Raw genomic sequence first — 19932 nt, 5'->3', positions numbered from 1 at the left:
ATGGGGTTTGAACATGAAAGAAAAATAATGAAGATTGATCATTTCGGAGACAGAGACAGAGAGACTAGCTTTCAAAATTTTAACGATTTAAAATTTGTAGAATTATATATTATAATCTTAATATTTCTAATTGAAGTGTCTCAGATGCAGAATACACCAATTTAATAAAAATTAAAATGGTAAATAGTAATTTAAAACTGAGACTTTTCGTGTTGAAAGTTCTTTCTGGTGCATCCTTAATCTGCGACTTTTTCAAATAATAAGACCGCAGACGACGAATATAGAAAACGAAAAGGAAACATTCCGCTTTCATTCATCTAGGAAAAAAGGACAGAAGAGGAACTTTCAGTACCGAAATCCGAGTAAAGATAGAAAAATAATAAATGATGGTTTTGCTTGTTTTCGATTCAGAGGGTTGCACACCCGCTGGACAGGCTGTTTCTACCATTTCAGGCGTCCTCAGCAGCGTTCGTTAGAGTGCACTCCTCTGAATCGAAAAATAGCTGGACCATCAATTTAAGGGGAATCTGAAAGATAATTCAAACTCCCCATTAGGACGCGATACAGCGACATCTCATAACAAATTGAAGAGTCTCAGATGCAGAATCCACCAATTTTTTTTAATTTTTATTAAATTGGTGGATTCTGCATCTGAGACTCTTCAATTTGTTATGAGATGTCGCTGTATCGCGTCCTAATGGGGAGTTTGAATTATCTTTCAGATTCCCTTTAAATTGATGGTCCAGCTATTTTTCGATTCAGAGGAGTGCACTCTAACGAACGCTGCTGAGGACGCCTGAAATGGTAGAAACAGCCTGTCCAGCGGGTGTGCAACCCTCTGAATCGAAAACAAGCAAAACCATCATTTATTATTTTTCTATCTTTACTCGGATTTCGGTACTGAAAGTTCCTCTTCTGTCCTTTTTTCCTAGACGAATGAAAGCGGAATGTGATGGTTTCCTTTTCGTTTTCTATATTCGTCGTCTGCGGTCTTATTATTTGAAAAAGTCGCAGATTAAGGATGTACCAGAAAGAACTTTCAACACGAAAAGTCTCAGTTTTAAATTACTATTTACCATTTTAATTTTTATTAAATTGGTGGATTCTGCATCTGAGACTCTTCAATTTGTTATGAGATGTCGCTGTATCGCGTCCTAATGGGTAGTTTGAATTATCTTTCAGATTCCCCTTAAATTGATGGTCCAGCTATTTTTCGATTCAGAGGAGTGCACTCTAACGAACGCTGCTGAGGACGCCTGAAATGGTAGAAACAGCCTGTCCAGCGGGTGTGCAACCATCTGAATCGAAAACAAGCAAAACCATCATTTATTATTAATTTATTATTAATATTTCTAATTATAATTCATCAAAATTTCCCACAGAGAAATTATTTCACTACAATTAAATAATGAAAATTTTTTGATATCCCAGCTTTGCATTCTCAGTTAAGTGTCATTTATGAAACAACTGACATTAATAATAAAGAAATACCCAGAAATCTGGGATTTCTTTGTAACTACTGGTTTAAACAAGTCACTGTGTGAAGTGGTCAAGTGGCGTGAATTAGTACTACTAACTATCCCAACAAGTGCATCAGTTGAACGAAGTTTTGTAGTATTAAGATGCATTAAAAGTTTCAAATTAAGAGTTTAAAAGAAATTCAACAAGCGAAGACAGACTTTGAAAGTTAGCCCTATTATCCATTGAAAAAGGCTGCATTCACAGAAGTTGATAGGAGAATAGACCTCGAGTATAAATAAGTGTCATTTTAGTGAAAGTTGTGTGTTGTGGAAAATGCCTCGGAGTATAAATTTTTTTGAAATAGGATTCTTCTTTAGAAAACCAAGCCCGGTGCGAGGACTCAAGGCCCGAGCTAGCAATACATATTAATGATAGGTCACTAGTCACTAGAAATAGCGGAAATAGAGTGCCTCACGCATTCACGCGTCACGGATTTAGTGTGTGAGTCCTTGTACCCAGGACGTCTCACATAATTAAGTACTTTGCTGATAGAGAGATCAGAGTGATCAGAGATATTTTGCTGATCAGAGTGTTATCAGGTGGGAAGTGGCTCGACCCTCGACCCTTAAGAAAATATTTTAATATCCTTATTGAATCGCTTCCCCTTTCGAAAAAGTCACCGCACGCCACTGGAGTGAGCAAAAGATTTAAGCCAATAATTACAACATGCTTCCCACAGCTTTAGCTCATTCCCCATATTTTCCACGATTTTTGAAAAAAGTCACACTCGTTTTGTCATGTAAAATTTGAAGTTTTCGGCATATTAGTCCTGTCGCCAGGGGGGGTACAACGGCCTCCTTAATTGAGATGGACTTACCCAAGTTTTTTTTATATATTTTGACCCGTAGAATACGAATTTTTTGGGTAACAGTTTATCCGGATGTCGATAAGATTGTTATAGACAAAGAACTTGAGGAATTACATAACAGCGATTTCTCGCAAAACAAAACATCTTTTTGTATTTTTTGGGTCATTTTAAGCAAAAAATATTCCTACAAGTTTTTTCGTAGAATGCATAGTTTTCGAGATAACCGCGGTTGAACTTTCAAAAAATCGAAAAATTGTAATTTTTGAACCCTAAAATAAACCTTTTGATTAAAAAATAAAGTAGCAATTCTGCTTACCGCATTTGAAAGTTTAAGTCAAATTATATCGGTTTTGATTACATATTTGCATTGCTAAAAATTTATTATTTTATTGTTAAACAAAGCTATAAACACCTAGTATGTGAGTGATGTTTTCTATGATTTCTCATTTAAAATCGAACGAGTAGGTAGAGTAGCTACAAGTGCAAGCGAGGCAATTTCTACGTAGCATGCGTTAAAACGTATGTATTAGGCACGGGAAACACTATGTGTTTATAGATTAGTTTAACAATAAAAAAATTAATTTTTAGCAATGAAAATAATCAAAACCGATATAATTTGACTTAAACTTTCAAATGCGGTAAGCAGAATTGCTACTTTATTTTTTAATCAAAAGTTATTCGGGTTCATAAATTGCAATTTTTCGATTTTTTGAAAGTTCAACCGCGGTTATCTCGAAAACTATGCATTCTACGAAAAAACTTGTAGGAATATTTTTTGCTTAAAATGACCCAAAAAATACAAAAAGATGTTTTGTCTTGCGAGAAATCGCTGTTATGTAATTCCTCAAGTTCTTTGTCTATAACAATCTTATCGACATCCGGATCAACTGTTACCCAAAAAATTCGTATTCTACGGGTCAAAATATATAAAAAAAAACTTGGGTAAGTCCATCTCAATTAAGGAGGCCGTTGTACCCCCCTGGCGACAGGACTATATAGCCATTGCTATAACTCTCATGCACTGAGGCTGAAAAACATTTGAGTCGATTGCGTTCACGGGAAAACTTTTAGAGAACTATGCGGTAGCAAATATTTCATGGGGATTTTTTGTGGAGATATTTTATCGAAAAAAATTTGTGGGGATTATTTGTCCCGGATTTTTTGTGGCAATTTTTTGCCCGGGGATTATTTTTCTGGGTATGTTTTTTGTCTGGGGATTTTTTGTCCAGGGATAATTTGTGGGGATTTTTTGTCAGGGATTATTGTCCGAACCCCACTCAAGCCAACCCCCCCTAGAGGAAAATTCTGAGTGCGCCACTGAGTAGATCGCAAGCAATAAAAATCTCAGCATCCTGATCTAGAAGAATGAATGCCGTTTTACAGGTTAGTAGAAGCATTGGAAGTATTATTAATTATCTGGAACATTTTTTCAAACGATGAACGTATAAATATAATAACTAAGGTTTAAAATAAAATATTTAATAAGGTAATACTCGTTTATATTTGTAATTATTATAAAAGATAACAAATAAATAGATATAGTAATTATTATATTCATTGCTCATCCTGTTCTAGCTGATTTCGGGTTGGTTTTAATGTCAGTAACTCAGGATCAATAGAAATATCGTTATCAGTAGAAGATATAAGTGTTAGATTCGCTTCAATTCTGTCTTCCATATCTTCCCCTAACAGAATAGTTTCCTCCATTATATTGGATTGTATGGAATTCGTTATACGGTCTGAAATCAAAAATAATGTCAACATTATTTTACTAACACTAACGTTATATTTTGTTAGTAATGTATTTTAAAAAAAAAATAAAGAAAAAATTAAATATTAAAAAACAATAAAAAAAAGAAAAAAAATACAAACAAAAAAAATAATGAAGAAGGCCTAAACCTCCGAGGTGTTGAATGGGGTTTAGGTCTTTTAACATTAGTGGTTTAGTATAAGTATTTATTAATAGTCTTTAATATTACCTAGTATGTATTTTTCATGTAATGTGTGTAATATATGTATTTATTAAAATATAATTTATCTTAGTTAAAATTAAGAAATTGTGTATATGAAAAAGATAATTAAAAAAAATTGAGCTGGCCAATTGGTTTAAGCCAAGGCCATACATCTAAACACACGCACACATGTATTTTTAATGTGTCTGTATGAGTCTAATGTATCTCTAGACTAGACTACTAAATATAATATGGTTATGTGAGCTCTCGCCGAAGTCGATCGAGGTTCAACAAGTACGGTAGTGTAGACGGCCACCTTGTGCAACTTTGTACCGACAAAGGGATCTTCGCACCGCTCTTTGTCGAGTGTGTAGAGAGGTACTTTGGACTTCGGTCAACTTTGGCAAAGTAACTTCGCCGAGAGTGTGGAGCCCGCTTGAGGAAGTGCTGAAACGAATAAAACAAACAACACAACTGGTCAATATAATGAAAAGACGCAAGCTGGAATATTCTTATGAATGAAATAATATGAAATTTTACATCTGGTCATACAGAAAACAACCAGAATTAAAATTGCACGTAACTTATTTATGAAAATGAAACAATTTTTACACTAGAATTTTGATTGTCAACATAAAAAATGCGTAGGTATGCTTAGATGGTACCTACATATTAGTATACTTACTCCTAGGATAGAATAAGATAGGAATAAGATAGTAATAAGGTAGGAATAAGATATAGGAATAAAACACCAGATTCTGCAGAATATTATATGCCAACCTTCGAAAGAAGAGGACACCTTCAGAAGAATATCGAGAAGATCTAAGGTAAACGTGGTTGTAGAAGAAGAACTTGCTATAATCTTATATAAAATAATGGTACGCAAAATCGACTGAAACATTATTTGGATTTTCTCTTAATAAAGCCATAATAGTAAATACCTACGGTAGTCAGCATGATATCCAACGATATAGATATCAGTTATAAAACTAAAATAAGAAATTATTTGAAATTTAGTATATACAGAGAGGTTCAAATTATGAAATAAATTCATTTTTTCGAGAATAGGCCACTTTGTAACAAAATCCCGAGACAGGTCGATTTTTAGTTTTAAGTAAGAATAGTAAGAATATTTTAAGAAAATCGCCAATAGGTCGGACCAAAAAAGATTGTTAAGAAGACACCGAAAAACTAACAGACATTTTGTATATTAAGAAAAATGAAAAATGAAGAAAATAGTGTAATGAAAAGACTATAAGAATAACTAATTTATTTATACCTGCTATTAGCATAGTTTCGTTAAGTTGATTCTCCATGGAACAGTTTTGGTCACTCGTTGTAGGTTGATCCATATTAGAAGATAACCCTAAAGAATTAGAAAACGTTAGTGGCCATTCAAGGCCTAAAAATACGTTGGAAGTGTTTTGTTCGTTGTTTGTAAAGTTGAGAAGAGGACTTTCAAGTGGTGTTGAACAAGCTGAAACAAAAAATATAGATGCATCACGAATGGTAAATGATTAGTTGATGGAAATAGTAGTACGCCAGGGAAATAAGGCAAAATTATACCATGTTCGAGACACTTGAGCAGCCAGGTTACAAATGGGTTTTTTGGGTACTATATACGTAATACATTATAAATACAAAAATGCCCGTCACAGTTCGGACGAGAATTTTAGTTATTAACAAATAAGGGTCAAAAATGGCAGTTTTTTCGTTTAAACCGCTACAAGTAAAAATAGGGTAAATAAATATCATATTTATAGTCATTTTCGTTTAGTAGATGAGCCAAGGTTTAAAACAGCAGTTTTTGAATTTTGGTCCGAACATTTGTTACTTCGGAAAGTGCAAAATAAAACTAAAATTTCGAAAATAAAAAATTTGCTATAACTTTTCCGAAAATTACCTTAAGACTTTCATGTTGCATGAAAAGTTTAGTCAAACAGTCATTACAATGCACAAACATTTTTAAAACGATTTATCAATTAGTTTAAATTTTATTCCATTTGTTTATCCCAAAGAGCTTTTTTTCGCAATGTTTTTGTTCAGAAAATAATAATGATATAGCAATTCTGTGAAAACCACATGAAAAAAGGATAGTGATGTTTTCAACATATTTAAAAAAAAATCATTAAAAAGTCACTTTTATTAGTTCCAAAACATTTTAAAAAAGCAGAGTCATTTTTGGCTTATAAACAATTTGAATAACTTTGTTAATATTGAATGTAGGCTAAAACTACAATGTGATTTGGAAAGCCGGTATTTTTACACAAATTTTCAGAAAAAAGTTTTTGGCTAAGTTAATTATGTTCAAAGTTAGCCACTCTTTTTAATTTAATTGACGGCTACTTTGTTTATAATAATTAAGCAACCTAACTAGCGCCATTTTGAAGTTAAAGGTATATATAGTTTATATGTAAAGGTTTGAGTAAACTTCTAACCTCAACAGAGTGGTTAATAAAGCTTTAAAAATGACGTCCTAACGAAATCGATTCGTGGTCGGAGGAGGGGAATTATTAAAATCCGTGGACTCAAAAAATGAAACTGATTCTTCAAACATATGCTGTGATTAATATTTCCAGATCTTGTTGATGGATTTTGATCATAATTTTTTTAATTTGTATGTACTTGTAGTCTTATAGAGTAAGTTATGTACACATATCTCCACCAAACATTACAAAATTTTAGGGGGATCCCCCCTTATCACTCAGGGATATGAAAAATAGATTACGACCGATTCTAAGACCTTTCAAATATACATATACAATTTCATAAAAATCGGTCAAGCGGTCTCGGAGGAGTATGGCAACTAACACTGTGACAGGAGAATTTTACAGATGTAAATATATAAATGGCTATTAACAAATAGGGGTTAGTGATAGAAGAGTAAAAATTAAGGGTTGTATGTATTTTTTAATTCTACATCATATAAAATTAGGGTAGATAATTTTGTTCAAAAAAATAAAAAAAAATGTCAGGCGGCAACCTCCTTTATAACTTATGGGTATGAAAAATAGATTATAACCTATTTTTAGTCCTATAGGATAAACGTGTAAAATTTCATAAAAATCGGTCAAGCTGTTTCGGAGTAGTGTGGTAACTAACACTGTTACAGGAGAATTTTATGTATATAAAAGTAACTGTGAATTAAATAATAAAAGGGGCTAACTTTGACCCTAATTAACCTAGCCAAAAATTTTTTTTGAAAATTCGTGTAGAAATACCAGCTCTTGAAATTTGAAAGTAGATTTACTCTACAGTCAATATTAACAAAGCTAGTCAAATTGTTTATAAGCCAAAAATGACTCTACTTTAGTAAAATGTTTTCGGAGGGATAAAAACGACTTTTTATGATTTTTTCAATACTTTGAAACTATAACTATTCTTCTTTCATGTGGTTTCCACAGAATTGCTATATCATTATTATTTTCTGAACAATAACATTGCCAAAAATGCTCTTTGGGATAAACAAATTGAATAAAATTTAAACTGACTAAAGAATCGTCCTGAAATTTTTTGTGCATTATATGGACTGTTTGAGTCAACTTTTCATGCAAAATGAAAGCCCTGAATGTTAATAACTAAATTTCTCGTCCGAACCATGACGGGCATTTTTGTATTTATAATGCGTTAGATATATAGTATCCAAAAAACCCATTTGCAACCTGGCTGCTCAAGTGTCCCGACAAAAACCTTATTTCTCTGGACTATAGGTACTTAAATATTTCTAACTACATTTTTGAAGCAAATATTTATAGGATTCTTTGCAATTTTAGTTAATTGTCCTAAATATTTGAGTTTTTCAGATTTTTAGCTATCCATTTAAGAGTACTTACTACTCAACGTTTTCCTCATCTCAGTACGCTAAGCAAGAATATCTATATTCGTTTAATTTTAAAATAATCGGAAGCAGAATGTTACGGAAATTTAAAGCGAACATTTAACATTCTTCATTGTCACATTTCAAGCCTATTGGTTTTATTATTTGTTAACAATTTTTTAACGACAACGATATCGTAGCGATATTACAGTTAAAATAAAACTCCAGTTCGATTAATACTCGAATATTTATTTATACAACTTTACAGTTCGGAATTCTATCTATAACTAAACTAACACCGCGAGCTGCTTAAATAGATAATACGTTATTTTCCAGAATGTTCTGCCCATCTCCAGTTATCGCGCAACCTTCGATCTATTGCATGCCCTCTTTAGGCCAGGAACCGAAGATTTGCTTGAAAATTTGATAATAAGTAGTGGATAGTCCAAGGATCAAAATCTATATGATGCCGAAAGGCGCTGTTACCATGGGGGTGCTTGTCACCCCATCTCGAGGGTGGAAATTTTTTATTATATTTTGACCGCAAAAGTTGATAAAAACATTCATTCTAAGCAAAAAATGTTCTATACATTTTTTTGATAAAATTAATCGTTTTCGATTTATTCGCTATCGAAAGTGATAGTTTTGTATAGAAAAAAACAATGTTTTTCGATATACTCATTTACAATTCACTCAATTTTTGCCGTAGAAAAATTTTTTTCAACCCAAGTTCTTGGTAATTAAATAACCTACAATTTTATATGAAAAAATTTTTTCGTATCTCTGATGCTAATCTTTCTATTTTGAAGAAAATGGCATTTTTTACCAAACTACAAAAATTCGTTGTTTGCTTTTAACTCCAGTTTTTTTTAAACTAATCATTCTAAGCCAGTCAAACTTCTAGAATGTATTAATAATACACAAATAAATAAGAATGAATAAGGCCAACGACTAAAAACACCGCCAACTTACATTATCATGCTTCCAATTGGATTTCTCCTTTTTTTTTCCAAAAAAATATATTGATTTTTTAACCGTAACTTTTTTATTCTTTATCCTAGAATGTTTAGTAAAAAATAATTTTATAGGTTTTTACAAGATCTGTAAGCCTATTAATATTAAATCTTTTTTTTTTAAGTCCTCAGCCGCAAAAATAGGTGACTTTGAAAGAGTTGGTAAAGGTGGTTTTTGCATGTTATTACAAGTTTTAATTGTCAATAGCTCACTCAATTTTTGCCATAGAAAAAATTTTTGCAAACCCGGTTCTTGAGAATTCAATGAGCTACAATTTCAGGTTTAAACATTTTTTCATATCTCTGATGCTAATCTTGCTATTTTGAAGAAAAGGCCATTTTTTCCAAACTACAAAAATTCGTTATTGGCTTTTAACTCCGTTTTTTTTTAAACTAATCATTATAAGCCCGTAAAACTTTTAGAACCTATTAATAATACACAAATAAAAAAGACCGAATAAGGCCAATGACCAATTTTAATTGAGGTGGTGATTAGAGGGTTGCTTGCGATCACTTTTTCGCTGAAAAAAATAGAGACTGACATTCTTTTGATTATAAATCACTTAATTTTTAAGCTAGAGACTTTTTTTTATTTCTGGAGATAGATATTTTTAAGTACTTTAAATTTGTTTGGACAAGTTGTCCTCGAAAAATGCATAGTTTTCCCGTCTTTTGACTTTGAAACTACAATATTTAGCATTTGACGAAGAATAGCCAACATATAATAAAGGATAGCTCGATTACTATTGGTCTTAAAGAAAATAAAAAAAAAACGATTTTGTTTATTTTTTCAAAGCGTACATTTTTGTTAAGTAAAGTTCTTTTGATAAAACGAAAACTTTTGGAGTTATTAGCAAAAAACTTATTAAAAACATTTATTTTTTCGATATAAAACTAACACTTTGGATAGCGAATAAATCGAAAACTATCAATTTTATCAAAAAAATGTATAGAATGTTTTATGTTTAGAATGAACGTCTTTACCAACTTTTGCTATTAAAATATAATAAAAAATTTCCACCCACGAGATGGGGTGGCATCCACCCCCATGGTAAAAGCGCCTTTCGGCATGATATAGATTTTGATCCTTGGACTATCCACTACTTATTCTCAAATTTTCAAGAAAATCGATCCATTCTGTAAAAATTGCGAGGTTTTGTCCTATTTTAAGCTTCATTACTTGGACTACTTGTCGTCGATTCGCGTTCCATCTAGATTCTTCGGTAAAAATATCTGTCTGTGTCGAGATGGGACCTGTTATACGGGGGTCGGTCAAAAGTACTCTTTTGTTACAATATATTTAGAGAGAATCTGTTACAGCTTAAGTCGTTTATCGCACCCTTTGTGGCACCTATTTCTGTGATGATACTTTATCTCCTTCTTATACTAGAGCCTTCCAAATCTCTACATATATTCCATCAGGTCCTACTGCCTTACCATTCTTCATCTTATTTAACGTCCCGACAACCTCGAGTCTCGCAATACCTGGTATTACATTCTCCTATGACTTCCTGCATCCTCTGTCTCTCTCCTGGTGTTCTTCGTTTAGTAACTCTCTAAAGTGCCTACTCATACCATCTTTGCGCTTTATTTCAGCATCGGTTCTTAACACTCTTCTAGCCGCATCTTAATCTGCTGTATATGAGTCAAGTCCTTTGATGATTTATACCTTACTTTAGCAAAGCTGTATAACCTTTTTATGCCCTCAGGTGTTTTCAACTCTTTATACATGTATACAGCTAGGCAGAAGATATTTACTTAAAAGTAGCTACAGCGCGCTTTGCTTCTCTCTTTGCTACCTTGTGTATCTACTTATCTTCCTCTGTTTTAGACCTGTCATACCTTTTTCTATCCGCTTTTTTCTCTCTTACCTTCTCTTTCTCATTCCACTACTAATTTTCTTTGTCCCTACGAGGCTCTTTAACAGATGTTTTTCCTAGCACTTCCTCTCCCACTCGTACGACAACTTTGGATCTAGCACTCTACTCTGAAACATTGTTGCCAAATCCTTATCGTTTAACTTCCACCACTTTACTTTCTGGTGCATTCAGGGCCCCCGTTACCATATGTGCAAAGTGTGCAATGCACACGGGCGCCATACTTTAGGGGCGCCAAAACCCAGGGTCAAAAACTGCAAAAAAACGAACAAAAAAACAAAAATGAATTTTAAAAGAAAAGTTGATAAATTAAATAGGATTAGGTATGAATAGGAGAAAAACAGAATACTTCGGCCATATAATTAGAGGGCCTAACTACCATCTACTTCGTCTTATAATACAAGGAAAAGTGGAAGGAAAGAGATGGATTGATCGAAATGAACTTCCATGGTTGCGAAATATTAGACAATGGTGTTGAACCACAGTAGAAAAATTATTTCGCGCAGCAGCCGATAGAAAAAAGGTTCAGAAACTCGAATGTTCGGGAACCAAAAACCCCGTTTTTAGACGGTTTTTCGCAAATAACTCAAAAAGTAAGTTGATATAATTATGAAGTCTGTAAACCCAGTAGAAGTAGAGTTGTAGCTAATGAAAAGTAGGTTTTTATTCGTCAAATTCCAAATTGAATATTTTAACGTGAAATAACCAAAAAATGAAGCACTTTCCGGGAAAAACTCATTACAACTTCTTTAAAGTGTTTAAAAAAGCTTTATTTTTGTTTTTACAAAAAGTTTCTAGCATCAACAGTAAGTTACGCTCAAAATAAAGTTCCCTTTTTTGGCCAAATAAATCATAAAAATCACTCCCTAATTAGCATCCCATTTTAAATTAATCGTTACCGCTTTATCATTTATCATAGATTATATATTACGTATTGTTTATCATCCATACCGTAAAGTATAAGAGGACGGCTTAAGTAAAAATATGTATTGTTTATATTAATCTGTAAGTTTCATCGGTTCATTCGGTGCTCATCGGTTCAAAGTGCTCATTTTTGAAAAGATTTGGTTTTAAAATATTTTTTATCTTGAAAAAATTCCTTTTTTTTTCAAAATACATAGCTTAAAAATTATTAGCGATACCAAAAATCTCAAGCAGTACAAAAATATAGGTTTTTCTTTTCTGAATATTTTGGATTTTTTGTTTTTCTGTAAGACAAGAATTAGTTAAGATTATGGTTGTTCAAAATTTGCATACACTCGTGATTAGTGACTCGTTTAAGCCCTTTTAACTACAGTGTTTTCAAAAATAAGCACTTTGAACCGATAAAAGTTCAGATCGTATAAACAACACATAAGTTAAATAACTTGTGGTGAAGCGGTAACGATTAATTTCATTTGGGATGCCAATTGGGGGGTGATTTTCACGATTTTTTTACTTAAAAAAAGGGACCATTATTCTTTTGAGATTAAGTTACTTACTTTTGATATTAGAAACTTAAAAAACAAAAAATAAAGCTTCTTTTAAACACTTTCACTTTTTTATAAGCTATATTTTTGCTAAGAATATTTTTTTCGGTAATATACTTAATTTTGGAGTTATTTTCGAAAAACCGTCTAAAAACATGTTTTTTTGTTGAAAAATGAACATGCTTAGTCGCAAATAACTCAAAAAGTATTTACTTACTGAAAAAACTCTATAGAACAATCGTTGCCTAAAATTAGTCATTTTATCCAATTCCTTTTTTGAACGTATGTTTTTTTGCCCCTGAGAAGGGGTGAAACTTACATCCAGGGCAGAAGCACACATCGGCACAATATCACTTTTTTTTTGACATGTTAGCTGTGTGTATGCCAAATTTCCTGTCAATCCAAGCGGTTATTTAAAATCCGGAGGTTCTGCAATATTTTACCGTGAGTGATTGGACTATAAATATGAGTTCTAAAGTTAAGTTAAGCAAAACGCAAAACGCCTTAAGGGGCGCCAAAATCTTTTTTGCACACAGGCGCCAGTAACCCTTACTGGGGCCCTGTGGTGCATACTTGCTTTCCTTTCCGTATCACCTTTATCTCCATATCCACTATCACCAGTCAGTATCGACTATCTACACACTCACCCTTTATCCCTTTACAGTTGGTAACCTCTATTGGCTGACTTTTTCTATACAGCACAAAATCTATCTGACGTTTCCTCGATACAATAGGTAACATATTAGTCTTCAGTCTTCATAAGGAATGTATTAACCACAGACAAATCCTATGCCACTGCAAGTTCAATCACACTATTTCCTTCATCATTTCTTAATCCCATCGCAATACCTCCATGATATCTTTTTATTTCCGCCCTTTCTCTTCCAATATGTCTATTCAAACCACCTCCAATAAATCACTTATTGTCTTCAGGAATCTCGAACATCTCGCAATCAAAGGCGCTCCAAAATTCCGGTTCTTTTCTATATACTAAAATATTATACTACTTGCGCCCTGTTTCATAATCAACTTAAAGTGAACATTAACTAAAGTTCACTTTAAAGTTGACATTTACCCATATGAATTGCATTGATAAAGGTACCAACTTAAAATTTAAAGTCCACTTTAACTGATTATGAAACCGAGCGTTGATCTAATAAAACTTAAGTATTAAGTAAATAAGTAGTGCTATTGTGAAATCTATGACAATAATGCCTGGTTGCACCATCAGATCTTAAGCTCCAGCTTAGCTAAGCTCAGCTTATACGTTAATACTGTGGCCACACTAGCATCTAATACCGTTAATTATCGCATTAAATGCATTAGAAATATATCTAATAATGCAATAATTAACGTAATTAGACGCTAGTGTGGCACCAGCATGAGGATTTGCAATTATATTTAAGCTTAACCTGCGTCTTAAGCTTAATATCTGTTGGTGCAACCAGACATAAGGTGCTGACAGGAAAAAAATACGAGAACTGGGAAACACATGACTTTAAAGGTTTTATTCTATACGTTACCTACCTGGTACGTTGATGGGAATAGTGACATTTTGATTTTGCATATGAGCCGTTTTGTTCAAAGTCTTTTCCTGTTTTCTCCATTTAGCCCTTCTATTCTGAAACCATACTTGCACTCTAGCTTCGGTTAGATCTATTCTTAATGCTAACTCTTCCCGAAAAAATACATCTGGATAATGAGTCTTATGAAATGCTCTCTCTAGTTCTTCTAATTGGTAGTTGGTAAAAGTAGTTCTACAACCGAAAAATGTTTACTCTTCTAACATACATTGTATATTTTACTTTATTATTTTAAGAGAAGATTTATAGCTTTATAATTTTCAGAACACTACTATTCCACTAGATTTCGGTAACGAGGTAATAAAAAGAAAATTGAACACTGGTAAGTAGGGGAGGCTGATATAAAACTCACCAACCCGTCTAGCCAGCGTGGTGTTTTAAGGCTACTCATCTTTCCAACTACATAGAAATGGCGAATACTAAAACGAACGGATATGGTCCCCAGGTGGGTACGGTATGTTATGCCAAGCCCCACACCCAGAAAAGGGCCTGCCTCGTGGAATCTGGGGGAGGCAAGAATTCGCTTAGTACACACAAAATGCACATCGGAACATATAACATCAGAACGATGAGGACAGAAGATAACCTAGAAGAGTTGCAAGAAGAACTTAAGACCATAAAATGGGAAGTAGTAGGCTTATGCGAGACAAGGCTTAAAGGCGAAGAAACGACTCTACTAAAATCAGGGCACACTTTGTACCAATACAATTCAGGAAACAACCAAGGTATAGGAGGCGTAGGCTTTTTGGTACATAAAAGAATTGAAAACTTGGTAACTAAATTCCAAGCGATTTCTAATAGAGTTATCTATCTGGTAATAAAACTAAATTGTAGATACAGCTTTCAAATAATCCATTGTTATGCGCCAACTTCTTGTGCAGATGATGAAGAGGTCGAACAACTTTATGAAGACATTACAAGAGCTAGAAACCTAGAGAAAACATATTACGTAATAATTACGGGAGATTTCAACGCTAAAATAGGAAAGAACGAAAATAACAACGTCAACGAATATATTGGAAATTTTGGACTGGGAAGTAGAAATCACAGGGGTGATATGCTCGCAAACTTCCTCAGCAAAGAAAAGCTATTCTGCTTAAACACATTCTACAAGAAAAAGATGCAGAGAAAATGGACGTGGCACAGCCCAGACGGCTGTCTGGGCAAGTAAAGAATGAAATTGACTTTATACTCTCTAACTTCAAAAACATTGCTAAAGATGTTACTGTACTAAATTCTGTCGACACTGGTAGTGACCATCGATTAGTTAGGGTGCGAATAGAAGTAAATACGAAATTCGATAGAAGAAAATTATTAACACAGGATAAATTACCAAACATAGAAGCACTCGAAATGAATCAAGTGGAATATCAAAGTGAACTAAAAAAGAAACTAGGACCTTTACCAGTATTCAGCACGAAAGATATAAATGAAATAACACAAAAATTAACGAATGACATAACATCAACTACAAGAAAGATCTGTGGTAAAAATAAAAATCCTAGAAAAACGAAACTTAAACAAACAACACTGGATTTAATGGAAGAAAGAAGAAGAACATCTAAAGAATTACCAGAATATAAGGCTATCAACAATAAAGTTAAAAAGAGCATAATGTCAGACTTGCGGGCTTATAAAACAAAACAAATATTGCAAACCATCGAAGACAATAGCAACATGAGAGTATTGAAATCAAATTTAACTAAAGGAAAATCGAAGATAACTAAAATCAAAAACCAACAGGGGAATACGGTGACAGAAAAAACTCAAATACTGAAGGAAATACAAACGTTCTACAAGAATCTTTATACATCCACTATACAGAACCCCGGAACAGACCATAGAACAATTCTAAACGTCGGCTCGGAAACTCTCCCTAAAATAACTTCTTCGGAAGTTAGACATGCCTAACAGCAAATGAAGAATAAAAAAGCTCCTGGCGAGGATCATATAACGTCTGAAATGTTAAAAATGGGTGGCAACACCGTTGTAGAGGTTGTGGAAGTCTTGCTGAATAGGTGTCTGATAGAGAAAAGAATACCCAATCTGTGGGAAAACGCCGAAATAATACTTTTACACAAGAAAGGAGACAATACTAATATTGAAAACTACAGGCCTATAAGTTTGTTGTCACATTTATACAAATTGCTAACAAGAATAATAACCAACCGCATAACACAAAAACTTGATTTATATCAACCGGTTGAACAGGCGGGATTTCGAAAAGGGTTTGGTACTAACGATCACTTACAAACCGTCAGAACACTGGTAGAAAAAACCACAGAATATAATGTACCCTTACATATGGCATTTATTGACTTTCACAAGGCTTTCGATAGTATTGAAACCTGGTCCTTTTTGTCAGCCCTCAGGGATGCTCGAATAGACTCACGGTACACTACACTCATTAAAAACATTTATGAACAGGCCACATTCCACATCAAAATCAATGAAGACCAAAAAACCGAAAAAATACGCCTTGGTAAAGGTATTAGACAAGGTGATACTATTTCACCAAAACTTTTTACCTTAGCATTGGAAAATGTATTCAAACAGCTCGACTGGGAGGAAAAAGGTCTAAACGTTGATGGTGTACATTTGAGTCATTTGAGGTTTGCGGACGACATAGTATTATTCAGTACAGATATCAAGGAACTGGAGCAAATGATGAAGGAACTAAACCAGCAGTCAAATAAAATAGGTCTCAAAATGAATCTTCAGAAAACAAAAATAATGAGTAATGTACAAACTAATCTTGTTATTGACAACGTCAGTCTTGAAAATATAGACCACTATATATATCTTGGACATACCATTAAAATCGGCAAAGAAAACCAAATAGCCGAAATAAAAAGACGCATACAATTGTCTTGGGTAGCTTTTGGCAAGTTAAGCTTTATCTTGAAGAATAGAGATATACCAATGTGTCTAAAACGAAGAGTTTATGACAAATGTATCTTGCCTGTAACTACATATGGACTGGAGACCATGGCCTTTACAAAGAAAACCTTAGAGCAGCTCAGTACAACTCAAAGAGCGATGGAGAGGGCCATGCTAGGGATTAGTTTGAGAGACAAAATTCTAAATATCGACATTCGTGAAAGAACAAAGATTACTGATGTCGCAGAACGTATAGCAAGGCTCAAGTGGCAGTGGGTCGGACACGTTGCCCGAGATAATCCCGAAAAATGGACACAGAGACTAACAAACTGGAGACCAAGAGAGAACAGGCGATTAGTAGGCAGACCGCAGAAGAGGTGGGCAGATGATATCAAACAAGTCGCGGGCAAGCAGTGGATGAGAATTGCCAAGAGTAGAAATCGATGGAAGCAAATGGAAGAGGCCTATGTCCAGCAGTGGACGAACACAGGCTGAAGAAGAAGAAGTAGGGGAGCCCAAGCGGGGATTTTTGCAGTTACTCGAGAGCGTCAGATTATCACATGGGGAGAAACCTTGTACCGTGTAAATGTACCTCTACCATATATATATATATTGGCTCTTAATACAGGGGAGTTCGTGAAGGGGGGTCCGAAAAAAATATATCCTTAGAAAAACTCGAAACCGTCAGATTAAGATAAGGTAAGTTAAGTACAGTGGAACCTCGATAACTCGGATTAATCGGGACCGCGGCCGATCCGGGTTATCGAATATCCGGCTTAGCCGGAGAATATGGTAAAAATTAATCAAATACGGTATACTTACAGATAAACTCCGTTAGAATTGAAATAACATGAAATATATATAAATAGGTATGCAACAGTACCTACACATCTAAATTAGGTACTAAAAACACCCAAACACAAACGTAAGCAAACGGAAGCGAACAATATACAAGACTGTACTACACACAATACAGTCACAATCAATGTGATGTTATTTAAGAACAGTGAAAACTAAAGACCATTGTTTGAAAAAGAATTTTTTAAATAGGTAGTCTTCTAGTCTTTATAGACAATGCTGTTTGAAATGTATAAAGGAATACTATGTACAGACAGGTGTCTGTTGTTTCTGCTGGCGCGGCGTGTGCCATGAGTCATTTTTACTATCGTATAGTTCAAATTACACAAATACACATTATCTCTCAAGTATTATATTACATACATTTTTATTGCTGAAATGTTTATCTGATAATTAACTATGTATGTATTTTGATAGGAAATAAGCCACAATTAAATTGAAAAATAATTTTATTAACATTTCGACGCTCAAATCGGGTGTCGTCAAAATACTGAAAATCAAAATGTTTATCTGATGAAAATCGGTCCGGGTTAGCCGGACTTCCGGGTTATCGGGGGCCGACTTATCGGGGTTCCACTGTACATGCAAAAGAGTGTATATTTAAAAAATCTGACGATTTGGAAATTGATGAGGGGCGTAAGGAAATTGATGAGTCACAAAGTTTCACAAAAAAAGCGAATATTTCGCGAAATAAACGAAAAACTAAAAAAATTCCTGTTTAATATTTTTCAAAAAGCTATCGCATGATACCAAACACGCCCCCCACGAAGAAGGGTGGGGGTAAATTTAAAATTTTTAATACAAATCCCGCGATATTTAGGCGAAATGAACATCAGATCGAAAAATTGCAAAATACACGTATTCATTATTTTTGAAAAATCTATCGAATGGCACCAAACACGACTCCCTACGGAGATGGGGTGGGGGGTTACTTTAAAATCTTAAATAGAAGCCCTACATTTTTATTGCATATTTGTATTCTTTACGTAAAAATAAGTAACTTTTATTCGAGACATCTTTTCGAATTATGGATAGATGGCGCTCTAATCGAAACAAATAATTGTTGGAAATAGAAAATTAAATTAAAAAATGGAAAGTCCCCTACTGTATGGAAAACTTTACTTTTGGTTTTAGGACCTACTCTTCACAACCCAATCGGTCCCCACAACGCTCGAGTAACTGCAAATTTAGCATACTTTCCTCCCCTACTACTAACTGGTATTAACAAAATAAAGAAACGTTTATTTTTTGTATGTGTAAATTTGAACAACTTATTATTTAACGGCCCTATTGCAAATTAAAATACCGGCAGAGAGTCAATGGGAGCAGAAACAGGATATTACCTCCGAATTCTATCCTACTGCATGGATTTTAATGAAATTATGGGATTAGCCTATACTTATCTCCTAATTCAAAGTCTACCCTATGCCGATGTGCGCTTTTATCGTGGGGATGGTTCCCACCCCTTCTCGGGGGGGAAAATTTTTTGCTCAAAATAACCATGGAAGTGACTAGAAAACCTAATTCTAAGCAAACAGTGTTCTATATTTTTTTTCTGAAAACTCAATACTTTTTGAGTTATTCTTGATTGAATATTTGCCATTTTCATTGAAAAATATCACCTTTTCTTACGGTTTTTTGCTAATACCTTAAAAATTATGCATCTAATAAGAAAAACTAGACTAAACTTTTTTGTAGCTTACAAAAAATCAAAGAGATTATTTTCTTCATAAATCTTCTAGTTATAATACAAAAAGAGATGTGGTAGGTGAAAGAGATTTTTTTTGGTGCATGCTCAAATCGATGTGTTCAACTTAAAATAACAGAGAAATGGTCGATTTTAAGGGTATAATGCTCTCAATATCTTTTATAGTGCTTGAAAAGACCTTTAAAACGAGCACTGTTAAATGCCGACTAAATTCAAACTAAGCGAGATATAGTCCAAAAAAATTTATGACTAACGTATTTTAAGGAAAAATGAGAAGTATATTTAACCCCTCATCCACCAGAATCTAAATGCATCGTTTTCTTTCTACAATACCTTTTATTGTAGTGTTACTTCTATGTTTAAAAAGTGAAACGGGTTTAAAATGAACGGTTTTTGAAAAAAAAATAACATCAAATTATAGAAAGCATTTTTAAAATTTTTTAAAA

The 19932-nt window shown here is 33.6% G+C and overlaps 1 protein-coding gene across 1 annotated transcript in view; it reads right to left on the bottom strand.

Moving 5' to 3' along the window:
- Positions 1 to 3685: 3685 nt before the first annotated feature.
- The window catches only part of LOC126881224 (retinal homeobox protein Rax-like), a 37881-nt gene continuing 21634 nt past the window's right edge, over positions 3686 to 19932 (bottom strand). The window contains exons 4-6 of the mRNA XM_050645366.1: positions 13985 to 14214; positions 5561 to 5758; positions 3686 to 4068 (exon numbers count right to left, since the gene is read on the bottom strand). Coding sequence (XP_050501323.1) covers positions 3884 to 4068; positions 5561 to 5758; positions 13985 to 14214 — 613 coding nt within the window. The 3' untranslated portion in view covers positions 3686 to 3883. The remainder of the gene's footprint in view (positions 4069 to 5560; positions 5759 to 13984; positions 14215 to 19932) is intronic.

Source organism: Diabrotica virgifera, chromosome 3, assembly GCF_917563875.1.
Source record: "Diabrotica virgifera virgifera chromosome 3, PGI_DIABVI_V3a".
Classification (NCBI taxonomy): domain Eukaryota; kingdom Metazoa; phylum Arthropoda; class Insecta; order Coleoptera; family Chrysomelidae; genus Diabrotica; species Diabrotica virgifera.
The sequence above is the reverse complement of the archived record's forward strand: the minus strand, read 5'-3'. Positions and strand labels throughout refer to the sequence as shown.